Genomic DNA, 17,408 nt, shown 5'->3' on the forward strand with positions numbered 1-17,408 from the left:
ATGCAAAACTAGATCGTCGAGAAGTAGATAGATATAACTTAGGTCTCCAAATACATAATGCTCTCGATATCATCCTCCCAATAAGTCGTTTGGGATCCCTTCTTTACTCCCAAAAACATAATACGTAATGATGATGGAATTACTTCAAGGATTCTTGTTATTTTGTTCGTCTCCATATCATAAATGACATAACGTGACGGTTCACCCGCCATGAGATTTGCCTTTCCCAGCCTGAGCTCACCGCAACGACTTGTGCCTTGCATCACCACCTGATCATCATGGGCAAAATTCATTTGGGATAAGGGCAAGACCAAAGTAATTTTTGACCACTTATTCTTCTTCACATCCTCCATAACCCACGGGTATACACTCAGGAAAGTTTAGAGTATTCTAAAACAGCAAATTTGCTTTTGTAGTTGACGAGGGTTGCACGATATGCGTGCCAGATGATCCTCGCCTCTACAGGTAACTCAATCAAATTGAACTCTTCAAAAGCCAAGTCAAAACTCATGAGCACACATCTATTTGCATGAGTCCAAGCTCCATAATACAACACACCGTTGATGGGGATACCTTGTGAGAAAGGAAGATGAGGAGGAGGAGGAACGGTGCTATAAGTGTTTCTCCAATAAGCTCCAGGACCAAGTACCAAAACCTGATGCTCGGATCTCAGCATTCCATCTCCCTTGTTCACCTCCCAAACTGTGCTAAGCACTTTGTATTCATCATAAACAGAGTCGTATCCAAAATAGTTCCAAATACTGTCATTAGGATCATCATAAGCCAAAAGTGTTGGTCTCATAATGGGCAAAGTCACGCGCTGCTTGGTGGTGAGGTTCAAGATTCGCACCCTTCTCTCAAGTCTTACACAGAGCAAGCCACGCGGAGAGGATGAGAGAAACGCAGACTGGCTCGGGTCTGCCTTGTCGACAATAGACATAATGAGCAAAAACGTTGTTGCTTTGCCGATGATTCAAGGAAAAGGTTGATAAAAACAGGGGAGGAGATAACAGAGTACCAGAGTTATGAGACGCACATTGACCTAGTCACCTGCTTCGCCGGTAATCTCGCCAGGATATCCATCAACAGATCCTCAGTGAGGTTTTCAAAGCCGCAGGGTTTCGAATTCGTGACTCTTTTAATCTTTCTGGTTCTTTCTAATTCATCAGCCGTCGACCTTATCTTCTTCTTCTTCTTCGTCAGTGCTTTCACGGCGGCAAGACGATGAGAAAATCTCATTGCTTCTCCTTTCACGGCGGTATTCCAAAGTCCGACCAGACGTAATTACTTTCTATGTAAAAGCACTCATTTATCCTAACTAAATAGGAAATATGAAATAAGAAAGTTAATTGTATCATGCTTTCCTTTTCTATTTGTTGACATCTCCATGGTTTCCTTTTATCTTTAGGTATAATAACATTTTTTTGTTTGTTATTTAAAGTTATAAAAAAAACATGTCATAATTTAAGGACTTTATTAGAATGAATGGATGTTTTAGGAAATCCAAAGAATATTGGAGGTGACACACCTATTGTTAAAATATTTTAGCTGTTTTATATTAAAAACTAGAAAGTTGCCCACGCGATGCGTGGGTTATACATGAAATATTAATTAAAAATTATATTAAGTTATATATGTGTATAAGTGTTAATATATGTTTTGAAAATAATTTTAAAACAAAATAATATGTTTATATTCATTATGTGTATTACAAAATAATATTAATTTTTATGTTTAAAACAAAATAATTAACGCAAAACATAATTGAACGCGATCGCAAAATTAGTATAAAACATATTTTGTCTACATTTTAAACATTAAAAATAAACGAAAAGTATATTTGGAAAATATAGAACTGAATGAGATCTAAACAAAGTAATACAAAATTATGAGCATTTGTTACTCACCTTATATTTTATCATAACCTAAAAGTAACTTAAATTTTAAAAATGATCAGGTTAAACTTTTCAAAATATCAAATTAAAAGATTTCATTTTAAACATATGATATATTGTTTTAAACTTTATTTAGAAAAGATTTTTCAATTTAGATTATAAAAGCATTTAAACTATAGTTATGTAAAAACTAAAAAGAGAGATCATAAGCCAAATAAACAGAAGAAGATTACATGAGAAGAACAACTTTGATATTTTTATATTCTATTTGATTGTAAAGGAAGCTGACATAGGAGGTAGATGAGAATATATATATATATATATAGACTTTTTAATGTAGCATTATTTTATTTTTAAAATTACTACTAATTTTTTTTAAAACAAATATGCATGAAGATTTACATTACTATAAAAGCTAAATAAATGAATCCATACAAAAATAGCATAACATGTTTACATCAAAATTAACAGAGAAGATGAACAACGACATCTATCTATTATATGTACATGATGGCGAATTTTTAGGTTTTTGCCCTTTTCATTTGATACAAATAAAATTTTAACTCTACTTACTATTATTATTTTATTTATAAATATAAATTACCAAATAGAAAGAAAATCTAATCAATTTATAAAATTTTAAAGAAAATGTAAATACAAAAATAAATTATTAAAAAATGTACATGACGATATCTATCTATTATATGTACACGACAACAATACTAACTACACGACAACAATACTAACTATATGTTCGGTCTCTTTAGAAAAATAACTTGGGTAGGTATTTGTATTATGAGGGAATTTCAAAAATACCCCTTTTCATATACCTCTTTTTAAAAATATCCCATTTTCAAACTTTATTTAAAAACCCACTAAAAATGTTCAATATTTATCCAAATATGTGTGTAAGCTTATAAATATATACACAAATTACCTTTATATGTGTATAAAATTTTATATACCTTTCATAAATAGCGTAAAAATAAATTATAAAAACCTCATAAAAACCGTATAAACCCTTTCAAAAACCTTTTAAAAACCTTATAAAACTTATAAAAATGATTTAAAACTATTTAAAACATTTTAAAATATTTGTATCGAATCTCCCAGTAGTAGTTATTATATAGAAGTACCTTATAAACTATATAAAACTTTATAATTTTTTATATTTAAAAAGGGGTATTTTTGAAAATGGATAGATAAAGGGGGTATTTTTAAAAAGGGGTACACCAAAAGGGGTACACCAAAAGGTGTATTTCTCAAAAAATCTTTTGTATTATTATGAATATAAAAATTATTATTTATTTTAGCAAATGAGGTTAAGTTACTAAGAGTGTAGATTGGGGTATGATATTATTGTGTAATTAATACGTTATTAATTATCATAATTATCATAATTAATATGTTATTATTTATCATAATTTAATTAATGAATTAAATTAAATATAACTTTCATAAAATGTATGATCTTTAAAAGAAAAAATTTATGTACCATTTTTTTTGTAAGCAAGTATATATATTTTTTTAACACTTTGACTGCAAATTTTAAATAAATACAATATAATAATATTTTTATATAATAGTCTATTTGATCACAAAAACTAAATATAATGACAGATATATTAAAATGAATTACAAAAAATATTTGAGATTAAAAAATAAGAAAACATTATTTGATAAATGTTGTAAATCGAAATTTTTATTTATATAGCAATCAAAACTGTTATATTACATATGTGTTGTATCAAATTTTCTTGATTCATAAGTATGGAAATATAAGTATAATATAAGTATTTTCTTGATTGTGCGAGGTAATTCTAATTTATTGTGTGTTGAATAAAATTGAGTAGAAAAATATAACTAATGCATATTTATATTATTTCAGTTTTTATATTAAAGTGTGAGTTAAGAATTATTTGAATAAGAAAGAGGTAATAATATATTATTTTGGAAATTGTGTTACAATAAAATATTTAATTAGATATTTCATAATCAAAAAAGAAAATGCATATAAAAAAATGGATCTTTATAACTTAATTCTCTTGTTGTACGATGAGTGGAACTAATATAAGATACTATGTTAGATTTGTATCATACTTTCTAAAGATATTTATATCAAATTCTTAAAATGATTATTTCATTGATTTTTTATGTCACATAAGAACATAAAAAATAGAAAAAAAATATTAAAGATACATGAATATAATGGAGGAGAGGGAGTGAATGTACTTATATGTTGATAATCAAAAATAGAAAATAGAGATGAATTTTCAAGAAAAAAAAGGGATAAATTATAATAATGTAAGATGTATATCAATATATCATATAGTCTCTAAAAGTTTCTACAGTTGAAATTTTATATAATAATTTTTTTTTTCAAAACTCATACAACAAAAATAAACAAAGCAAACAAATTTCATAAAGAAGAGAATGAGAGAATGATATAATGAGAAAATGAGTATATATAGGAAGATAAGTGATGGGAGTTACAATTTCATAAAACAATTATGGGAGTCAATTATAATTGACTGTGTATTGTAAAAAATTGAATGGAAAATATAGTTAATGCAAATTTATGTTATTTCAGTTTTTATATTAAAGTGTGAGTTTAATATATATGATTAAATGTTTTTTGTGGTTTCTTTGTTTTTTTTCAGTTTTATATTAAAGTGTGAATCAAATATATAATATTTTAAAAAGTTACATGCCAAGTGGACCAATAAGAAGCTGATTTGTGAATAATATGATAGTTATTCTTTGATTTAAATTCATTATATTATTTTCTCAACTGTTTGATAATAGAAAATCAAATAATATTTGTTTGATAATCTCTTCAATTCTTCTCTTATAAATTTAATTTTAAAAATTAGAAATTATGTTATAAATAATTTATTACCCATATTAATAACTTTAAAAATGTATCTTTAAAGAAGTAGGAAAAAAAAACTTTAAAAATTTATCTTTAAAGGAGTAGGAAAAAAATTCATAGCAATTTTCTTTGAATAAAAAATTATAACAACTCCATTTTATGTTTAGCTTATATGATATTTAATTTAATTAGAAACTAAAATTAGGAAAAACATATTTTTGTAACAATGACACTTTTTAAAAAGCAACACCATACATATAACATATAACTTACATCACAATATCATAAAAAAAAAAATTTTAAAATGTGAGATTATAAATTAATAAAAATGACACATGTCAGAAGTATAGAGCGACACATGTCGCGTTGTGAGGCAAATTTAAGAAGAAACCTTGTCTTATTATATAAGATAGTTGATTACTGACGGTACATTTTTCAGAGCAAACATTTTTTTTCGAATTTCTTAAAAGATAAACTGAAAAAAATAATACGAGCTAGGTGTTACGGGCCTATCATAGCCTTAATACTAAAGTCCATAAACTCGACTATTCGAAAAAAGAAAAAATGTGTTAGTAATAAAATAAATAATAATGGATATTGTAAAGTGGGTTTGAATTTCTCTAGCTTACTCGACGAGCCAACTAGTTTGCTAGTTTCAAGCCCATGTATAATAATAATGCTCAATTGTCAATTCGAGTCATATCATTATCAATGCAATGGTTTGGTTGGTTCATTTGGATCTCAAATCCATATTCAACCCAAGCTAATTCTTGGAGTTAATAAATTCCGAGAGAGATGATTTGTCCCACAACAACAATCTCATCACACCATCAACTAACAAATTATGGACTTGAAACTATTCCATTAGGTGGTTTGTTACCCTCTTTTTATTTTGGTTGACATTAAGTTTGTGTGTTAAACGCACAAGCAACAGAAATTCCAAAGAGAAAGAAACTATGTATATTGGCGGCAACTAATTAGTTAGAAATACTAATACATTCAAATTTCAGGCTATAAAAAAAAAACAAAATATGCATATGGTCCAATAGGATCAGTGATAACAAAAATATCTTTCAAAGCAAAAAGCAAAGTAATGTAGATGCATTAAATAACTCTATGTTTTTGGTTATCAACTTAGAGTTTGTGATGCTTTAAGAGTTTATTTATTAACCCTTTTCAATTTTCATGACCACATGCACACATTTATACATATCCACTCTATATATATAACAAAATCTACCCCTCCCTCCTTAATAGTAGTATACACTATCTCTTCTCTCTCTCTCTCTCTCTTAGTCTTTAGCAGAAACAGAGTCAGAGTCAGAGCAATGGCGGCGAAAAGCAAGAAGAAGACGATCTTGAAGACTGTCTCCATTGTCGACATCAGCTGCGGCAACTGTATCAAACCAACCTTCGCCTCTATTCTCAACCTTTTCTCCAAAAAGCCCAAACCTCCCAGCTCCTCTACTTACCACCGTCACTGCCATTCATCAACCATCTCCTCAGCCACACCTTCCTCCACGCCTTTGGCCACCGCTGCCGTCGCCGTCGAGAAAGATTCTGACGACCCTTACCTGGATTTCCGGCAGTCTATGCTTCAGATGATACTAGAGAACCAGATTTATACGAAAGATGAACTCAGGGAGCTTCTTCAGTGTTTCCTCAGTATCAACTCGCACAATCATCACGGCATCATCGTCCGTGCCTTCTCCGAGATATGGGAAGACGTTTACTCCGCCGCCGCTTCCGTCGTCCAAGCGTCTCCTCTCGTCACCCGCCACGTGTCACGTGATTACTATAATAACTATTACTAGCTAGGCTAGTTAATAAAAATGAATAGCTAGTCTATATCAATCTATGATCTATCTTTGTATTTATGTTTGTTAGGGAAGTAGTAAAGGTTAACGTGATCGTTATAACTCTTTTTAATTAAGATCATGTCACGTCATCATCATATTGACACGTTTGAAAACGTGTAATATTGTGATTACGTATGCTTGCTCCAATGTTCGTCTTGCTCCAATGTTCGTCTTAATACTAATGTAACCGTGGACTTAAATTATTTTAATCCAATTAAGTGATAAGTTTGTTGCTCTTACATGTTTATATGGGTTTGTTAAAAAAAAAAAAACATGTTTATATATATGTTTTGTTGCTCTTACTGGCTGTTGCTTCAATTGCTTTACCATAGGGCCGGTCCTGCTCTTACATGTTTATATGTTTTGTTGCCTAGTTATATAATCAGCCAAAATCGAATTGGGATAAATGTTTTCGTCACTCGTGACTCTCTCGGATACTGACGTGTATATTAGAGAATACACGTTAAACTAGTATTTATTTATCATGAAGGTACGATGTCTGCAAATTTTTCTGATCCTTAACTATCTCTTTGTCCCCAAAAAAGATCTGGCGACGTAGAATCATGATCAACGTTGTTAACGTAGGAAACAGTTGACGATATGAGATATAAAAGACCTTATAGCCCCAATTAACCAAGAAAATTATAGCCGGTTCACAAAAGGATTATATATGATTCTTGTATTAAAAAAATCAAAATGAATAAGAGTACGGTGACAATAATAACATGCATGTCCAAGGACGTATGTAATTATTTGTATGGCAGAGCTCTTTGACTCTGGAGCTTGAGCGTGGAGTGGACAATGAGGCACGTAGAAAACTTGTGGCTTTGGGCGATAATAATGCATGGCTCTAAAGAACACAAATTAAAGATTCGCAATAATTAGAAAGAGAGAAGTATAATAATAATACTGATACATTACTACACGAGTTTTTTTTCACACACAGATGCATATATATACTGTATACATATGTAAATTTTTATGATTACTGTATTGCATATTATGGCATAGAGATATGATGCTAGTATCGGACTTGTAATCATGATTTTTTTGTCAAGTTGACCACTAAGTTCCAAACTTGCAATGGACATTTTTATGACATCAAGTGTGATAAAAAAGGACCAACATTTCCCCTCAAAATTCACCGTACGAATTTAGTGAGTTATTTTTTTACTCACTCAACAGTACAAAAGCTAGACGAACTGTTAAAAAATGTAGTCGTTAAGATTAAGAAGACGACCGACGTTGGTCCAAAAGACATCTAAACTCAGAACATTACTTATCTGTATTAACCCATATTTTCTTAAAATATATAAACCAAAATCAACCAAAGCATGAACTTTTAAAAGCTACTTAAAATTTTTAAAATGTAGGAAAGTGTTTGGGCTAGACAGCTCTGTATTGTATTCCATGCAGTTTTACTGATGAGCAAATATTATTTTTTATATTTTGGATATTTTCATTTTCTAAACAGTTTAAAAACTTTGAAAAGGACAAATATTGATTCAATAATAGGTAGGGACTGTTTATTTTTGTAGGGACTGTTTAATTTTGTAGGGTTGGGATCTTGTAATGCTAGTTTCCAGGGTTTGAATGTTTGCACATTTTCGGATTTTTGAAACAAACAAAAAAAAAATCCTAAAAGATTGAAGGTTAGTAATTAAAAATTACATAAGCCAAATTATCTGTGGACGTTGGAAATTAAAATTGTATTAGCAGATTTTGATTAATACTACTGTATTACCTTAGTTTGTTATACCTTTGGGGAAGAAAAAACGTTTAATTATTCATTTATGATTCACGTTCTTGGAAAACCCCAAATTACGAACATCATTATTTCAAATTAACTTAAGAAAATAGCAATGACATCAACAAATGATCATGCTACTATTTATGATCATAAATACAAATCTCATATCAATGGTGAAACTGTACGTAATCAATGAGCTAGCTATTTATATATAACCCAACTACCCAAAACTAACAATGCTATATATCGTCATCAATAAAGTCAAGTAAATCTCAGATTAGGATTTACCAATAACAAGAGTCATTAATAATGAGTTCATAAATTGTGATAGTTACCTGTAAAGAGATAGCTAGTAACTGAAATTTAATAAATTTAAAATAGTAGCAATCTCATAAAGGCTTCTTCACCAAAGCTTCTTGAATTTAACCACTTACTCTTTTACTCTTTCAGTTTTAAATGATTAAGTTAAATATTTTACATGAATGTTGTCACACTAGCTCGGTCTCAATAACGAGATGAGTAAAGTAGACGAACTATGGATATAACATAAGAAGTGACAATGGACTAATTTGGATTGGCGCTTTCTAACATTAACCAAATTAAGAAACGAATTTGGTTTCACACAGTAATGACCAAGGTATATTTTCAATAGAACTTATCTACTATAATTTATATGATTAAAATTATGTCCAACAGTTAAGATAAGTTGTACACCGTTGTCGAAGTGAACCAACAGTTTCCCCCAAAATTTCTATGATGTCCCCACATATTTCATGTTTTTTACACCCATCATTACGAAAGCGAGAAAAACTGTAGAAAAATGTAATCGTTGAGAAACTTGGAAAGACCATTGACGTTGGTACAATGTGTGTCGTGTGATGCTCTAATTTGAAGATGAAATATTACCATTTGTTTTCTTCATGGCCATCTATTTGAATCTTAGTTCTATATAGTTTATTTTCCTGAATCAAAACTAAGAGCAACATTATAGGTAGTATGTTAATTAGGGTATCTTACATTAATTTAGTATTAAATTTGAAAAATTAGAATTCAAGAGTTTTAATTTTGTTTTTAGTTTTGATAAGTGTTTATTGGTACGATCTTAAGTTGGGTATCTTAGAAAAAAATTATTTTTTTAAAAAATTAAATAAATTTATAATTTGTAATTTAAGAAAATATTATAATTATTGCAAATTTAGAATTTGAAAACATACAAAAGAGAGAAATTATAAGACAGAAATTATAACATAAAGTACAGTAAATTTAAACTTGATTGCGAGAAAATTTAGAGTGCTCGACCAAATCGTTCTTCAATTATTCATGCTTACCTCGATCTCGAAGTCGAGTTCTAGCGGCCATCAGATTGATGAGATTTGAAGGCATATTTGTATCATACGAGAAATCCATTCGTGTACTTCCGGCAGTTTTCGCTTGTTGAAAATCAGTGACATCAAACTGAGTATACATATCTCGTTCATCTTCATCTAAGTAAAATTTGTTTCTCCCACTAAATATTTATCATCTTAGTTAATCAGACTTTATAAAAAAAAAAATAAAAAAAAAAAATCAATCAATCAGAGTCTGCCACGTAAGCGTCTCTTAACACACCAATGGTATCTTCTCCAACATACTCCAACATAGGTATCTTAATATTTATTATGTTTTTTGATTAAAATTTAAATACTATTAATAATAAGAGACAAATTAAATCCTGTTGATAATGTTGGTCTAACCATAACTTAACTCATAGCTATTTGGCTGTTTTGGTTTTTATTTTGCCAAGAATTTTTCTTAAAAGAAACCTAAATCAATGCATGTATGACCTTCTCAATTTCCTTAAGTATATAAGAACTGTTTGGGCTAATAATAGATGGTTCTGTATTCCATATAATTTTACTGTTGAAGACTAAAATATATAATACTGACCTAATTACAGTACTTTACCTAATATGGACGCTGAATGACCAATAATAGGTAGGGACTGTTTGATTTTGCATGGTTGGGACCATCATGTTATGCTTATATATAGAGTTTGAAGAATTGAGCACTTTGAATATAATCTTTTTGAACACTGAAAATTTCAACCATGATAGATTTCCAAAACCGACGATATGTTGGAGGCTTGTAGCTTTCGATCTAATGAAATTGTTTACATCTTTTGCAATTATATGTGTTATTTCTATTTTTGTAGACTTAACATTTTATAGGCGCTTACAGTTACATGTCTGTAAACTCTTAGTTTGTAACATTATTATGATCCACATCGATTAAAATAAGGTGTTATCAACAAAAATATAATTAAATTATTCAATAATTCCCAAAAAGTTAAGTGTTATCACAAACCCAAAAAAAAAAAAAAAAAACTAGGAAAATAGTTTAATGATAACTGAAAACTAGGACAGTTTTTTTGGGAGAAAAAAAATCTGAAACAACTGAAAAAAAATAAATCTGCCTGACATTCTAGCAAATTTGTCATACATTACAAAAGTCTGTTGTGTTTTCATTAATAAGTCTGTCGTAAAAAATAAATATGTCGCTAATATTAAATCTGTCATAACTGTATTTAAACAAATCTGTCGTCCAAAATAAATTTGTCATAAAAAATCTGTCATTCAAAAATAATCGGTCGTAGACAAATAAATCTGTCACAATATGTCCGACAGATTTTTCAATTTTTAAAAAAAATCCAAAAAAATCGCTGGATTTTTTTTCAAAGGTAAAATTGACTTCTTTTTTTTCCCTAACAAAGTAAAAAAAATGTATTTTGTCATGAAAAGTACTCAACTAACCCAAATATTCTATAAGTTAGTTTAGTAATTAATCTCTTTATTTGGGGTTAATCTAGTTTTTTTCCCAAATAAATAAGGATTTATTTTTTGGAATTATCTCGTGAATATAAAATTAAGTAAAAGAAGTAGAAAACTAAATATTTATTCCTACACAAACTTGGAAAGAAACGTGTGTTATAAGAAAGAAACAAATAAGTGCTTAAAATTGGCCCTAAGAAAAAAAAAAAAAAAAGCAAACTCTGGAAGTGATCTGAAAGCATGAGGTTTTCGTTTCGTCTAGCCACGGGGAAAAGAGAGAGAAAGAAAATCAGAACCGTCGTGAAGCCAGAAGAATTGAAGACATCAATCCCAGAGAATGTCATGTTGTTGGAGATCCTGCCGAGATTACCGGCGAAATCACTGATGAGATTCAAGTGCGTGTCAAAGCTCTGGTGTTCCTTCATCTCCTCCCGATATCTTACCAATCTTTTCCTTAAATCTCCATATTCTGCGCAAGGAAGGCGCGTGTTCATGTCTTTTGTGGACAGGGAAGAGCCGTACTTCAAGTATGCGTTGGTCTCATCATCTCATGGCTCTGTCCCTGTCATATCGCCTTATGACTCTGTCCCTGTCTCTAATCTCGACCAAGATCTGGACATGCATGGAATAGAAGGCTTCTTCGTGAACGCCCTTCGCGGGTTGGTGTGTTTTAGAATTGGGACAAGAGTGCGTATATGTAACCTAACCACCAGGCAATATGTGAACTTGCCCCTCTTAAGATCAAGAATTATGGCTGCAGCTAATGACAACATATGGAACTATTTTGGACACGACCCTGTTCAGGATGAGTACAAAGTGCTTAGCACAGTTTGGGAGGTGAGCGAGGAAGAAAGAGTAGTGAGATCCGAGCATCATGTGCTGGTACTTGGTCCTCAAGCTTCATGGAGAAACACAAAAAGCACCGTTCCTCCTCCTCCTCATCGTCCTTACTCACAAGGTATCACCATCAACGGTGTATTGTATTATGGAGCTTGGATTGATAAGAATAGATGTGTGATTATGAGTTTTGATATGAGGTCTGAGGAGTTCACTTTGATTGACTTACCCCTTGAGGCTGACATCGTCTGGAACACGCGTGCCGCAAATCTCATGAATTACAAAGAAAAATTAGCTGTTTTCGAATATTCCAATACTTTGAATAATCTTAGCATGGATGTATGGGTTGTTATGGATGCCGGGAAGAGTCAATGGTCGGACAAGAAGACTTATGTTTTGCCTAATTTCCAAACGCTTGCCATGTCCAATCGGTTGCTAATACAAGCCACTAGTCACAGCTGTGAGATTAGGCTGTCAAAGGAAGATATATATAGACCACGCTCTGCCATATATGATCTGGAGAAGAACAAGATAACAAGACACATTCAAGTAATGAACTTATTTGATCGTTTTTGCATATCCCCGCTTTTGGATACTTGTTTTTGGGATGATATTGAGAGCATCATGTATTTGGAGACCTAATTACGTTACAGTTTATACCATATTTTTCCTTTTTTATTCAATAACTAATTTCTTTGAAATTTTCTATTTGCAAGTTGTGTCATCTGAACCTCTCAAGAATCAAGATTGGGTTATACATTTTACATATACCATAATTCTGCAAGTAACATATGTACAGATCATACTTAAACGCAATTTCTACTGCAAAAAGCTTTCCTATTGTTGCATTCTAAAAATGATGTTACATGAAGACTGTTTACTGTTGCATGTGTAATGCAGAATGTTTCAGAGCATCTCCTAGTTTCTCTTAACATATACGAAGGTGTTTGTTGAAATCTATTAAAATTGAGCTTAAATGCTTAGCAGATAAGAAATGAATGCAAAGAATGAAAACACTGCAACAGTCAGGAAAATGTAAGAATGTCATAGCAAAAGTGGACTATACCAGGAATGAGAAAGGATAGTTCCAGCTCTCAGAAATGAAACAGAGTGGATCCAAAGATATATTCTACGAACCAGTAGAAAGTCTCAAGGCATATATTTTTCTTCTTTGCTGTGTCGGGCAGAAGAGCTTTACATCTAAAAACGTTTGTGATTGCTGGCGACGATGGTCGGGTCTCTCAGGATTCTCGACACCTGTAGAACAACAACATCACAAATTCCATTGAGTGATTGAGTGAGAGATAGAGGGGGAGATGAGATAAAGAGAGAGATCGAGAGATCAGATTATACCATTTCTTGTTTCTCTACATCAGTGATAGTTCCGCCAAGGCGCCTCAAGAAAGCTTGGACAGAACGCATATCACCAGCTGCAAGTCTCTGTTCAACCCATGGGCACGCATGCATCTGCAAAATCAGAGAGGGGGAGTTACAATATTCATCTGCAAAAAGAAGAATGATAACGTATTTGTGCCATCCTGTAGTTAACTTAGTCTATATCTTTAGGCTCAAACACACAAAAACTCATAATCCAAATCCACAATGCATATTATTTTTCAACTTTTTCAACCTCTTAAATTATGCAACCATTTGCATCCTAAGACTGTTGCAAAGAGCAAACAGTAGGTGGGTTAATATTTGTGCTTCTTCGGTTGACTGTTGCAAACATACATGTTCTGGTAACATACCAATGTACTTTTGCTCTCGTTCTTGATAATTTTTTGCAGAGCAGAAGGCCATGCTCTTTGAAGCCGAATGCCATCAGAAACGACAACAATTGGTATTGTGATCATTCTTTGGTATTGTGATCATTCTTTAAATTTCCGCAATGCTTGAATATAACAATGTTTGTAAGCTTCTCAGTTTCGCTTAGTTCATTGATTCCTGATTACTGCTTTTAGGTGTATTGGACATGAAAACTTTGACATTGGATGGTAATAGATTAGGTGAATATTTGATAAAATATTTTGATGCCTTGCTCCTAAAACGTATGGGTTGCCATGGAATCAGTAGGCACAAAACCTGTAACAATGATAGAAGAGTGAATGATGATGGAGCAACAATGACCGAAATGGCAAGCATTACGAAGCATATGTTAGCCACAACTGATGCCAGCAGGAAAAATTGCTGTGACAATCTCATTATCTGTTGTAGGTGTAGTAATGGCATAGATCACAAAATGCGACTTCATCGAGCTCTCAAGAAAATCTGGCCACTTCAAAGAGACTGTCATCGAGCTTTAGAGAAGAAGTAAAGGACTATCAGGCATTGGAGACAAGAGCTATTTGCCAAGAGTGCTGTTTGAGCTTGGTCACAGTGCTAATTATCCTTATGGCCACATCTACCAAAATCAACGTGAAGCATATCAAGATCATAGTGCTCAACTGCAGAGTCTTCAACACCACACCCTCTCTGTCAGCCATGGTAATTAAGATGATCATAGAGCTACAATCTCGGTGGTATGGGATCTTTTAATTCTTACGCTTTGGTGATGAGCACTGAGATAGTAAGCTTCACTTGGCACTCAGGTAATGACGCCATGTTATATCCACCAATTGTTTAGGAAGCCTCTCAGGCGTGTATATATATATATATGGCACTCCAATACTAACTTATGGAGGTGACAATAACAAGGACACAGTCTGTTTTACTATTGCTCTGACCTCTGTTTTTATTGAAGTTAACTATTTAAGTGGTGAAATGAAACAGCTTGTAAGAACCCATAAAGGCATGGATGCACAAGTTTTTATATAATTCAATATCTGTCTCTCTCTCTCTTCTTCCTCCTCAGGCCACGACAATCAAGATCTCCGGAGACTCTTTCTATCGATGTTGATGAATCATTAGTGATGATAGACCAAATCACAAGATTCACAACCTTAACTATATCGTTAACCTTGATCACAATTCACAACCTGAGTGCGAAAATGCACAACCACACCCCTTAGCGCACTATACATTTATACTTAATTTCTATTCTATACGGCTCATAGAAAAGATTTCTCGAAAAGAGCTTGTTGATCATATGCATTTACGTGGTCAAAACTAAAGAGTTTATAAATATTAACATTGTTACCCAAAAAAAAACTAAAAAGTTTACCATGCATTAATCATCTGCATAAAATAAAATAAAAAAAGATGCATGTGGCACGTGCTACAAAGATGTACACGTGTAATCATGGTTACTTCCATAACATCAAATCCGAAAGAAAGAAAAAAGGAAGAAGTGAGAGTAATCAATCCATTATCGCATAGGTTATCAAATGTAGGAATTATTAAGAAGATACATAACCATTTGCATTCATCTTCTCATCTAACTCAAACAACGACGATAGACTACAAACACACCTACTCTCCTCGCCTATCGAAGTCTCCGTCAATATCCGTACGGGCGTCGACGAGGTCTCATCGGAGGACGAGTACGACGTGTACAACGAGATTGGCCACGACGATGAAAGAGAATCCTCGATAACGACGTCGGAACTAGGTTCTCCTCCAGTGACATCTTTAGAAGGTCCTCCTACTGCAAAGTTTAAGACCAAATCGACGAAGGCGGTGAAGATGTATTTATGGCTGGTCTTGGCGTTCACTTTCAAGAACCAAAAGAGAAGCTTCTCGAGGCTTTTCCAATCCTGATGAAGCGCGTTTGCTTCAACCATCTTTTCCATTGAGTTCTTGAAATCAGAATAAGGATCGTTTGATTCCAAGGACAAGAGCATGAAGCCTTCTTCGTCTTCATGATCTTCTCTCTTGGTAGTGTCTTCAAGTATAGAGTTCGATGTTCCTCTCTGATCGAAGATGAGTCTTTTCGATGATTTTAGCCCTTTAATCACATTCTCTATAGTCTCTATCTCCGGCGGATGTCCCATGACGTGACTGGTGGAGGAGAAGGACGAGTAGGACGATGAGGAGGAGAAGCTTCTCGGTGGTGGCTCGGGTTCGTCCACATGTTTAGGTTTGTTAACGATGACGGAAGCTCTCGAAGATTTCGTTTTAGGGCTTTGTTGATGACAAGATGGCCATGGCCATGAAGAAGAAGAAGAAGATGAACTTGAAGAGAATGAAGAAGTTGAACTAGTGTTGTTCTTGTTTAGGAATGGGAGTTTCATTTTCCTGACCATTTTGATTTTTTTTTTTTCCTTTTCTTGTTTTGTGTTCTTGAGAATGTAATTTTCTCTTTTTCTTTTGGGGTTGGACTGAAAATTATAGGAAGTTTAGTGAAGTTAATAATGTTGAGAAGTGAGAGTGGGAAGAAAGATTTTAAGGCTTTTGAAAAAGAGAGGAGAGGCAGCACAAATAAGGATGGGGTGGGGACATTTTTTGTAAAGAGAAACTTTATTTGATTTATTTTAATTTTATTAAATTTTGATTGTCTTTTTTTGGTTAGTGTATTTAATTATTGGCACCCAAATTTATTGTTGTTTGGTTGGGGATCATTCAATTTTTGTAAGTACATTTTCCCCGGTTAAGAGATTTCTCATTTCTGTGTGTTTTATTAACATTTTTGATATTTGAAATGAATATCCAAAAACCTAGATATATATTTGAACTTTAAGAATATTACATGAACTTCTTTATTTATTTATTTATTAATATATGGATTAATCTTTATAATATGCAAACCCAAATAAAAACTTAACTATATCCTCATGCAATTGGTACTTTCCCGTTATTAATACACAAAATTATGGCTGAAAATGCAAATTACCAAATACATCCATATTTTAGTGAATTTATAAGCACTCTATCTAAAAATAATTAAAAATGCAATAGATTTAAGAAACTGCAAATTTTAATCCATTTGATAGTGATCAAATTAAAATTTTATAAATAAACAAAATATCATTGTTAAATAAAATTAAATCTTAAGAAATGGATCGAAATAATTTTTCTGTTCATATAATATATATATATATATATATATATATATATATATCTGGATATGGAACGTAAACTTACCTACTGAACTAGTGTCACTGCCAAAGAGTTAATCAACGTCAATGTTTGGTTAATGTTCCTATTAATGTTTTGACAGGCAACTATCAAACTATAGATAGAGAGATACAACAACATGACATATATAAAACGATCTCCAAATTAAATGAATTCAAAAATATCACCAAAACAAATAATTGAAAACTTGATAGCTGTATGTATGTACCTGCCACAAATAAGCTTTTCTTGAAATTAACTACAAATTTGCATCAACGATGAAATTTCACTCATTCAGTAATCTACTATCAAAACTCTAAATTCAATCATTCATAGTAATCACCATGCATTCATCAACTAAAACCCTACGGGTTTGTATAAAATGGGAAACTTCAT

At 32.0% G+C, this 17,408-nt stretch overlaps 4 protein-coding genes across 4 annotated transcripts; 2 read left to right on the forward strand and 2 right to left on the reverse strand.

Annotated features, from left to right (window-relative positions):
- Positions 1–38: 38 nt before the first annotated feature.
- LOC111830660 (putative F-box protein At3g52320) lies at positions 39–1,239 on the reverse strand. Its single transcript, XM_023783175.1, is given in 4 exon segments — positions 39–373; positions 376–714; positions 820–922; positions 1,051–1,239. Coding segments are annotated over 4 exon segments (966 nt in total).
- A 4,814-nt stretch (positions 1,240–6,053) lies between these two features.
- Positions 6,054–6,802, forward strand: LOC17885791 (transcription repressor OFP6). The gene has a single exon (XM_006292864.2). The coding sequence runs from the start codon at positions 6,096–6,098 to the stop codon at positions 6,579–6,581; it is 486 nt and encodes a 161-aa protein (XP_006292926.2). The 5' UTR covers positions 6,054–6,095; the 3' UTR covers positions 6,582–6,802.
- Positions 6,803–11,423: 4,621 nt separating this feature from the next.
- Positions 11,424–14,334, forward strand: LOC17887447 (putative F-box protein At3g52320). Its single transcript, XM_023783176.1, has 5 exons — positions 11,424–12,229; positions 12,353–12,569; positions 13,808–13,860; positions 13,982–14,014; positions 14,235–14,334. The coding sequence occupies exons 1-5, from the start codon at positions 11,424–11,426 to the stop codon at positions 14,332–14,334; spliced, it is 1,209 nt and encodes a 402-aa protein (XP_023638944.1).
- An 852-nt stretch (positions 14,335–15,186) lies between these two features.
- LOC17887380 (transcription repressor OFP18) lies at positions 15,187–16,362 on the reverse strand. Its single transcript, XM_006292626.2, has one exon. It carries the CDS (start codon positions 16,199–16,201, stop codon positions 15,356–15,358), a length of 846 nt encoding a protein of 281 aa, XP_006292688.1. The 5' UTR covers positions 16,202–16,362; the 3' UTR covers positions 15,187–15,355.
- Between the last annotated feature and the right edge of the window lie 1,046 nt (positions 16,363–17,408).

This window comes from Capsella rubella, unplaced genomic scaffold, assembly GCF_000375325.1.
Source record: "Capsella rubella cultivar Monte Gargano unplaced genomic scaffold, Caprub1_0 scaffold_5, whole genome shotgun sequence".
Taxonomy (NCBI): domain Eukaryota; kingdom Viridiplantae; phylum Streptophyta; class Magnoliopsida; order Brassicales; family Brassicaceae; genus Capsella; species Capsella rubella.

Excerpts from the sequence above, each read along its gene's own strand:
- LOC17887380 (XM_006292626.2), bottom strand. The coding sequence starts at position 16,201 with ATGGTCAGGAAAATGAAACTCCCATTCCTAAACAAGAACAACACTAGT.
- LOC17887447 (XM_023783176.1), top strand. The coding sequence starts at position 11,424 with ATGAGGTTTTCGTTTCGTCTAGCCACGGGGAAAAGAGAGAGAAAGAAA. Across the intron at positions 12,570-13,807 it reads AGATAACAAGACACATTCAA|AGCAGAAGGCCATGCTCTTT; the intron begins GTAATGAACTTA and ends AATTTTTTGCAG. Across the intron at positions 13,861-13,981 it reads ATCAGAAACGACAACAATTG|GTGTATTGGACATGAAAACT; the intron begins GTATTGTGATCA and ends TACTGCTTTTAG.
- LOC17885791 (XM_006292864.2), top strand. The coding sequence starts at position 6,096 with ATGGCGGCGAAAAGCAAGAAGAAGACGATCTTGAAGACTGTCTCCATT.